Below are 8,779 nucleotides of genomic sequence, written 5' to 3' on the forward strand. Positions count from 1 at the left end.
AGGAGGAGGAGGAGGAGGAGAGAATGAGATAAATCACACTATTAAATAATATAAAATAATAATATCAATTAATGAACGAATGTTGTTTTTAAGAATTGGAAACTGGGAAGTCGGAGGGAGGCCTTGAACGCATCGTGAGGCTGGTCAAACTGGCCGGGTGAGTTTCACCGCGGCCGGGATCTGGGATCAGTTTTTGATCTCGCTAGTTCCCCTCAGCTAACCAGGAGTTCACAGCGATGTCTGACCTGAGATCAGTGTGAGAGTGAGGGCAAACAAAGGGCGGGGGGGCAGACAGCATGTCGCTGCTACCTGTTTGAGGGAATATACGCACAGTTATCGGCAGGTAAGTCAGCGTCCAAATGTCGAATTCTTTGTGTTATTTCGCTTTTAATCACAGAAATATAGGTTTGAACATGACGAACGACATGAGTTGGCTTTGTTGTGTTCTTTACTTTGTTTTTATTTATTTTATCCGATTTATCGGTTTACAATGCAAGCGGCTGCGCACAGACACTTGCTCTGTATCAGGCTACTACTTCAGTAAAAAGTTTGTTCGCTGTTTAACAGTAAGCCAACATTAAGGCCTGACACTACAGGTGAATAGGGTAACTAGTAAATAGCAACATTAAACTTCTTATTAACACTCCATTGTTTTAATACAAGTTTTTAGGAATGAAATGCTATATAAATCAGGCTGTGAATGATATATGTAAAAAGCTTCAGGACATAGATAGGAATGAAACTGGAAGGTTTGGTGTGTGTCAGTGCTACTCAGACTGAGAGAAAACGGCTTTCAAAGGCACTGCAGGTAAACAGGACAACAGTTTAACTTAAATAAGTGCTACTGAAGTGGAAACCTCATTTTGAGGAAATAGCCTTTAAAGGTACAGTATTGTACATGCATGTAAAAGCTGATGGAGCAGTCACATCATTAAAGCATTGGAGAAGCGGTTTGTGAAACCAGACTAGCCAGAGTTTTCTTTATGTACAGTGGAGGTGAATGGAATGTGTGGGGCTCACAACATCATCTCAGAGTCCCTGTTTCTGTGGATGATCCACAGACCTAGCTGCTGCTGGGTCTGTTTCTTTCTCAGCTCCATTGACAGCTGTTCACAGTGAGGCCTCTGTTTGTTACACCTCCATTATCTCCTCACTGTTCTGAAGCAATAGCTTATCAGCTGTAGAGTCAGATTTGACATCTACACTCCTATGGATTACGGTAGAATATGTATTTACTTTGTGCTAACTGAGCAGCACTTTGTGAATGTGTGTCACTGTGGCTGACAGGCAGTCCTACTACATTCCAACTGACGAAAATTAGCCATGCCAACACGGATTCAACTCTCCGGCAAGGCTGTGTACGCCTTCTGAGTGACAGAGGGTGTTGTTGGTTCTAGTTGAACCCAGCTTCCATTTTTTGAGAGTTGGCAGTAAGTCTTGGTTATTGTGGTAGTATATTCATCTTTGAAGATTCAATATTAGTGCATTTCTATGTGAAATTCTGAATTGCAGAAATTGAGGATGTTCATGCAGAATATTTTTGTTTTGTTTATCCAGGGTTTGAGATATCTGTGTCTGTGAATGGCCAGTTATCCTGTTTACATGTATATTGTGTATGCAGGAATAGCCCATCAGACGCAATTATATACCCTATATCTCCCTCATTCTTTATTCTTTAAAGGTTTTTTTCAAAACTCTATGATTACATTTTTAAGAAGTAACCTACATTGTATTTGTGTGAAATGTTTAATATATCAAGTAGAAAACATGTGACATTAACAGCAATTTAATATTTAGAAATAAAGAGGGTCAGGAATGATGAAATCAAAGGAAGTGAGCTGAAATGGAAACAAAAAGAAAGCAAAACTATTGCAGGGAAGAAATCATAATGTGATCGTCTGACTGCTTGTGTTTGTTGAAGTAAGACCTATATTTTAATTAAGCAGAATTATCCTTTAAAACCGCTGCAGGTCGATCGGTTGATTTAATCCTCTGCCTTTCTCTCTGTAGCGAACACAGAGTCCAGGTCCCGATGTCTTCAGGAGGAGTTGGTTCTGCCACCAGGTTCGACCGGGTGCGGGAGATCCCACACTATGACCAGGTCCCTGTGGGCTCCTTATGGCGGGACACGGATTTCCCTCTGCCCCCACCTTCCATGCATGGAACATTGCCGACCACCAGCTTAGACCCCCTTCCCCCTCCCCCTCTACCTGATCAGCCAGCTGTTGGGTCAGTATCCTTCTACCCCCCCAGCGACGATGAGCCAATGGAGGACAACTGTGACGCCATGGACATTAAGCCGGTGCGCCGCTTCATCCCTGACTCTGTCAAGAACTTCTTCCGCGGCAACAGTGGTAACCGTGGCAGCAAGGGTTGGTCCATCCCCCCTCCTCCACCTGCCCCTCACTCCCCCGCCCCCTCGTCCTGGAAGAGTGGTAATTGCCAAACTACTTCGGGAGTCCCCTGCTCGCCTCCCCACTCCGCCCCTCCATCTCCGTCCCTTCCTGGGTCCTATCGGGACCCCTATGGCGGCTCTGGAGGCAGCTACACCACTGAGAAGGAGCGAGACAGGCTGCTGCTGGGTGCTGAAGCCCTCGACTCCGTTTCCGCAGTGCCCACCAATTTGTCAGTCCAGACCTACCACGAGCGGGTGGAGGAGTACCACGAGCGCTACGCCTACATGAAGTCCTGGGCTGGCCTGCTGAGGCTCCTGGGCTGCGTGCAACTGCTGCTGGGAGCTGTTGTGTTCGCCTGCGTCTGCGCTTATGTTCATAAGGACAACGAGTGGTTCAATATGTTTGGATACTCCCAGCCGCAGCTGTATGGGGGACTCGGTGGAGGTGCTGGTGCATATGGATCTGGGGGCGGTTACTACACAGGCCCCAAGACGCCTTTTGTCCTGGTGGTGGCTGGTCTTGCGTGGATCGTGACTGTTATTCTGGTCGTCATTGGGATGACCTTATACTACAGAACCATCCTTCTAGACTCTTCCTGGTGGCCGCTCACTGAGTGTTCCATCAACCTGGTGTTGGCGGTGCTCTATTTGGCAGCGGGGATAATGTATGTCAGGGACACCACTCGAGGGGGGCTGTGCTACATGCCGGTCTTCAATAATGGAGTAAATGGAGCGTTCTGTCGCACCGAGGCCGGCCAGACAGCAGCCATCATCTTCCTCTTCATCACCATGGTGCTCTACTTCATCAGTGCGGTAGTGTGTCTGAAGCTGTGGAGGCACGAAGCAGCCAGGATGAGGAAGGAGGGGCTGGCACAGGAGGTCTGAAAAACATATATTTATCTTTCTATACTTGACAGCATACATTGCGTGTCCCCTAACCATCAGAACTAAAAGCATAATGGTGCAGACACACTGGATCTGTTGATTGATGTCGATGGATCATATTCTTATTCTATTTCCACTAGTATTTCATTTAATTTCATTTAATTTTCTAGCTAAAAAATGTTATGCTCTACTGTATAGTAGTCACCCACAATATTTGTCTTTCCTACCTTTGAGTTAGCAACTGCTTTCTGTTAACTTTAGTATATATAGTAGTATATATTAAATTGCAGATATTTGAAACTAAAGTATAGGGACTTGTATTACATAGTGTATAACATTCTAAAACACTGGAACATTGAATTGTTCTCAACACTTTGAACACTGTGAACACTTAATGAATCATTGCCCATCTCTTCTTCCTTTCACAATACACCCTAGATGAAAACCATTGGATCATCGGTCCCTCTGTCTATTGTAAGTATCAACGATAACTTTTTGAAATGTTCTAGCAGACATTGAATTGCACGCACTGTACATGAACTGAACACATGACTTTCCACTGTAGCTGGGTCCATCCTCCAGGGCCTCAGAGCAGACTCCTCTGCCCACCATCCAACCAGACATCATGGATGCTCCAAACTCTGCAGCCGCTTCTCTGATAGCGCTGGAGCCAGAGATCCTCCGAGGTCACATACCAGCCGGACACATCCCCAAACCTGTTGTTATAGCCGACTATGTGGCGTGAGTATCAAATTTTAGGAAAATACCTTGCGGTTTTCAGACTTGCTGTCTGTCGTTTGTACATCTGAAAACAGTCTTGGAAACAATTATTTAGTGTTCATGTTCAACACTTTTCTGATGCAGATCCTCAGGTCTCCATTGACACACAGCATACATTTGAACTTAAACCTTCATCATCTGTTTTTAAGTCTTTATTTAGTCCTTGATTAGAGGGCTCCAGAGGAAAGTGGCCAATCTTGAAAGAGATGCGAGGAAATCTTTTGTCATCATTCCAAAAAGTGGTTCTATATCACACTGCGCTGCTTGATTCAGAGCTTTAGATAGACCAAATAAATCTAACCTAAAATTGACAGTGACAGAGATTCAGGACCAGAAATCCTTACAATGTGTCCTACATATATTTAAAAAATTAAAAAACAAATGAAAAGATACAGAATACACTGGCCAACATCTTGTTTTGAATAAAGTAAAAATTAGGAAAAAATCTGATGCAGATACTTTTATATTATATGGTATATATATATTTTTGGTATATATTTCTGAGTGCCACAGACGGGAAGGCAGAAAGTATTGCTTGATGGACTAACACATTGTTTATTTGGCTCTTATCTATCTAACTCTGAGTAAATCTAATCAAGTAGATATTATATAAAAATTAGAGCCTTTTAAGTACTAAGTAAAGCTGCAATGATCGGATGATTAATTCTGTTTAGAAAATGAATTTAAAAAAAAGAAAAATTAATTGCCAACTATTTTGATACTTGATTAATCGTTTTGAGTAATTTTTTAAGAAAAATGTCAACATTTTCTGATTTCAGATTCTGTAATGTGAGGATTTTCTGCTTTCTTAGTCCTCTATGACAGTAAACTGAATATCTTTGGGTTATGGACAAAACAGGACATTTGAGGATGTTACGTCAATTTATGGACTAGACAACAATATACAGATTAATCGCTAACGAAAATAATTGTTAGTTGCAGCTCTAATACCAAGTCCCTGTGTTTATTATTAGTCCTCCGCTGCAGCTCTGAGGAGACACAAAGCAGGAATTTTATACTAAAAAGATTGTAACTTTAAAAAAAAAAAAGAAATCCATTTGGTTAGTCTAACTCAGACTGAAGCCTCATAGTAACTTCAGATAAAGTTTGGAATGCATTTTTACACAGAATACAGTTACACAGGATGTTGACACCCATTACTTACATTGGCAGCACATTATGAAGGGATCTTTTAATGTCCAGTATGAACAGGAGGAATGATAACAGCAAACAGTGTTTCAGTGTTTGGACAGGCACCTGACTATAGTTTTAAGACAAACTTGTGATCCTATCCCATAAACCTCAGAGAAACATGAATATCCACAGCAGATTTGAATCTGGCTAGTAGTTGTGTTGGACGGACAGATTAATATTGTCATCCTCAGGACCTACTGCTAGGAGACTGAGACACATTCAGCTATAGTGTGAATGTAGCTAGCAGCCCAAAAAAATGTGTCGTCTGCTTTTCTTTTTTCCACAGGAAGTATCCCAGCATCCGCACGGACGAGGAGAGGGACCAGTACAAGGCTGTGTTCAATGACCAGTACGCCGAGTACAAGGAGATACACGCTGAGGTTCAGGTCATGGCCAAAAAGTTTGAAGAGATGGACGAGATGATGCAGACCCTTTCTTCCCGGCCTTCCAGCCAAATGGTACAACTCTCACTCCACACACACACTCACACAGAGGAATACAGATGGATGCACACTCAATAACTGTGTCCAGTAACATGCTAATGTTGTGTTGCTAATTGTGTTTCAGGAGAAGGAGAGGATCAGTGGCATTTTAATGGAGTATCAGAGGAAGAAAGCTGTAAGTAGAGATCCTAAAATGTGATTTATGATCCATCCAATGTCACTCATTGAGGGGCTGGTTGTGTGCCTCATGATAATTCTGTTTAACCCATTAACCCTTGATTCCCTGTGCAACAAAAGATATTACCCCACTGCATTTCACCTACCAAGAGCCTGCTTTGGTACTTTTGGTACCTTTGTTTTTTTTATCAGACCAACTTTCATTTGTCTTCATTTTACTTTTTTTTTCCTTTGTTTTTTTAAATGATTATTATTTAATTATTATAAAATTAGATCATTAATTAGTCAGCTGCTAAACTTAAATATTAATATAATATATGGTATGATGAGTATGAATGCCAAAGTAAAAAACAATCAAACACAGAAAAGCAGTCTAGATCAGTGGTTTTAAAACTGGGGTCCAGGGAATAACTCATTCCTTAACTGGGCCCTAACCTCAGCAAAAGGAAGAACAGAATATTTTAACTTTATCACATATTTTGGGAAGTTGGAACAGCAAAGAGAGAAATAGTATTAGTCGTTTGATCAATTGTAATTTATAGTGACCCTAGTTTGATCATTGATTGACTAACCCTCTTCAAACCTAAAAAATAAAATAAAAAAGGGATTCCTTAAGAAAGAATCCTCTCAAATTGGGGGTCCATGGAATGTGCATCTATTTTGGGGGTCCTTGACATGAAAATATTTGGGTACTCCTGGTCCAGATGGTGTTGGTTTCTGGTGTAAATCCAAATACAGATATTCTTGTTTAAAACCTTAGTATATTGTATTACGTTTGGGGGTACACACCAGACAGGATTTGTCAGAGAATCTTGTTAGATGGCAGGGAGTGGTCAGGGCCCAAGAAGCAAAAGGATTCATGGGAAATGTGGCCTTCATTTTTCAAAAAAAGGAGAACTTGAATTACTACTACTATTAATGACACAAGACGGACAGGAACAACTGTCTCCACCATTGTTGCATTTGTATAATTGTGCAGGTATAATATTTTCATAATTGATAATAAACAGATTTTTATTTTTAGCAAGTCACAATGTTAGGTAAGATTTTTGGATGATGTAGTAATGTTGACATCCTAACAAAAGCTCTTAGAGTGAAAGTAGAGGCTAATGAGGTCACTCTGTCCCAGTTGCATTAACCAAAACCAGTTTAGTACTTTGAATTAAGGAAGAAATTCTCCACACTGTTATCCTAACCAGTGAGTCATGTCAATGTGACTGTGTTGTCATCAACCTACCGAAACCATTATGAGGTATTTGGTTGTTTATTCCTAGTAGAATGTAACACAGCTCAGATACTGTGAGCATCTACAGGTTTGATGAGCTGATGCCCTTCTGAACACTAGCATGTTGTGGAATTTTAATTGCAATTAAATCAGATTGTAAAATAAAAACTCATATTCTTTTTACCTTACTAGGTTTATTTAATACTTGCTATAACAAATTAAGAGGCAGAAGTCAATACAGAAGAGCTTGTTTAAAGGAGCACAACTCAATAAGTCTGAGAAATAACCCTGGTGATGTCATCAGGGGTATTTCAGCTTGGCTTTAAAGACTACATGCTTTTAACTTATCTGTCCTTCAATCCCCCCCAATTTTATGGAATACTAAATCAGTGGAATGTCCCTTTTAATAAGTCGTATGTTTTGATGTGAGATTTTGCCCCCAGTTACCCAAAATGTTCTCTCTGCCTGGTTTATTAATGTTTGTCTGGTCTACTGAAAAGTACAGTTTTCTATGTGTTGCTACCACAACAATGTCCCTGATAATAACACTAGGAAAGATAGCAAAACATTGAATTTATTTCTGTTCTTGTCTTCAGGACCCAACGTATTTGGAAAAAAGGGAGAGGTGTGAGTACCTGAAGAACAAGCTCTCTCACATCAAACAGAAGATTCAGGAGTACAACGTCAAAGACTGACACAGTCTGCAACAGTGTAGTGGAACAAGAGAATGTCCTCATTGTTGATAATACCCTAATAGCTGAATGTAGATATGCCATTATCACATTAGAATAGGTTGATACCATCACTGCTGTCAGTAATGTCAATGATCTTGTCACAGGTAGAAACATCATCAGTGGAAATGTCATTCTAGAGAGTGGAAAGGTCAAAGGAAAAGTAAGCTACACCCAAAATGGGATCTGAATACATGGACAGAATGCAGACAGCTGGAATGGATCAACCTAAATAAATGGCTTTTTTTTTTCCTTTTTTTTTTTGCTTTTTTTGCCATTTGAGATAAAAAGATGATTATAAGTTTCATCACTGTGTCCTGTCCGATGTTTGTTTAACACAGACTGGAGGAAGAGGTAACTGCAAGACCAGCTTAATCAGAAGAGACCATATGGACATTTTTATCAGCCACATTTGATATATATATAAAATTAATTATACAAGAAATTAAATTATCTTTTCATCTGAGTTTGGGTAAGGTGACAATCAAGCACATATTCGAACATGTGTGTGAATAGCACCATAACAGATATAGGAGAGGTTTGTTATAAGTTAGTTTAACTATGTATATTGTTGGTCAGATACTTGTGTATGTGTCATACAGTGGGAGTTTCTTCTGCCGTGTAATCTTCTCTTGAAATATGAACAATTACTAAAAGCTGTCCACAGTGGAATGTAAGAACTATCTCACACTTAACTTAAATCTCAACAGATGTGTCTTTAAATGAGTTTTAATCACTCCTTTTAGTAACTCTGTATTTGTACATTGATATGTTTGATATGTGTATGTTTTGTATCATATATGTACTACTGCTTTACGCCAATGAAGCACCTTTTTTACATACTTTTTTTACTTTAGCCAATGCACTGACTTCTGTGACACCAATCACTCACTGTTAAGACTACTCACTGTTAAGACTTGCTCAAATTTGATAAGGCCATTATAGCTAG

The 8,779-nt window shown here is 40.2% G+C and overlaps 1 protein-coding gene across 1 annotated transcript; it reads left to right on the top strand.

The window, feature by feature from the left end:
- The first annotated feature begins 288 nt into the window (after window positions 1–288).
- Window positions 289–8,681, top strand: marveld2b (MARVEL domain containing 2b). The gene is made up of 7 exons (XM_035657792.1): window positions 289–343; window positions 2,011–3,274; window positions 3,719–3,754; window positions 3,846–4,021; window positions 5,541–5,712; window positions 5,822–5,872; window positions 7,696–8,681. The coding sequence occupies exons 2-7, from the start codon at window positions 2,033–2,035 to the stop codon at window positions 7,792–7,794; spliced, it is 1,776 nt and encodes a 591-aa protein (XP_035513685.1). The 5' UTR covers window positions 289–343; window positions 2,011–2,032; the 3' UTR covers window positions 7,795–8,681.
- Window positions 8,682–8,779: the final 98 nt, after the last annotated feature.

Source organism: Morone saxatilis, unplaced genomic scaffold (genome assembly GCF_004916995.1).
Source record: "Morone saxatilis isolate NCDOM2014 unplaced genomic scaffold, NCSU_SB_2.0 Contig16, whole genome shotgun sequence".
NCBI lineage: Eukaryota > Metazoa > Chordata > Actinopteri > Moronidae > Morone > Morone saxatilis.

Excerpts from the sequence above, each read along its gene's own strand:
- marveld2b (XM_035657792.1), top strand. The coding sequence starts at position 2,033 with ATGTCTTCAGGAGGAGTTGGTTCTGCCACCAGGTTCGACCGGGTGCGG. Across the intron at positions 3,275-3,718 it reads AGGAGGGGCTGGCACAGGAG|ATGAAAACCATTGGATCATC; the intron begins GTCTGAAAAACA and ends AATACACCCTAG. Across the intron at positions 3,755-3,845 it reads CATCGGTCCCTCTGTCTATT|CTGGGTCCATCCTCCAGGGC; the intron begins GTAAGTATCAAC and ends TTTCCACTGTAG.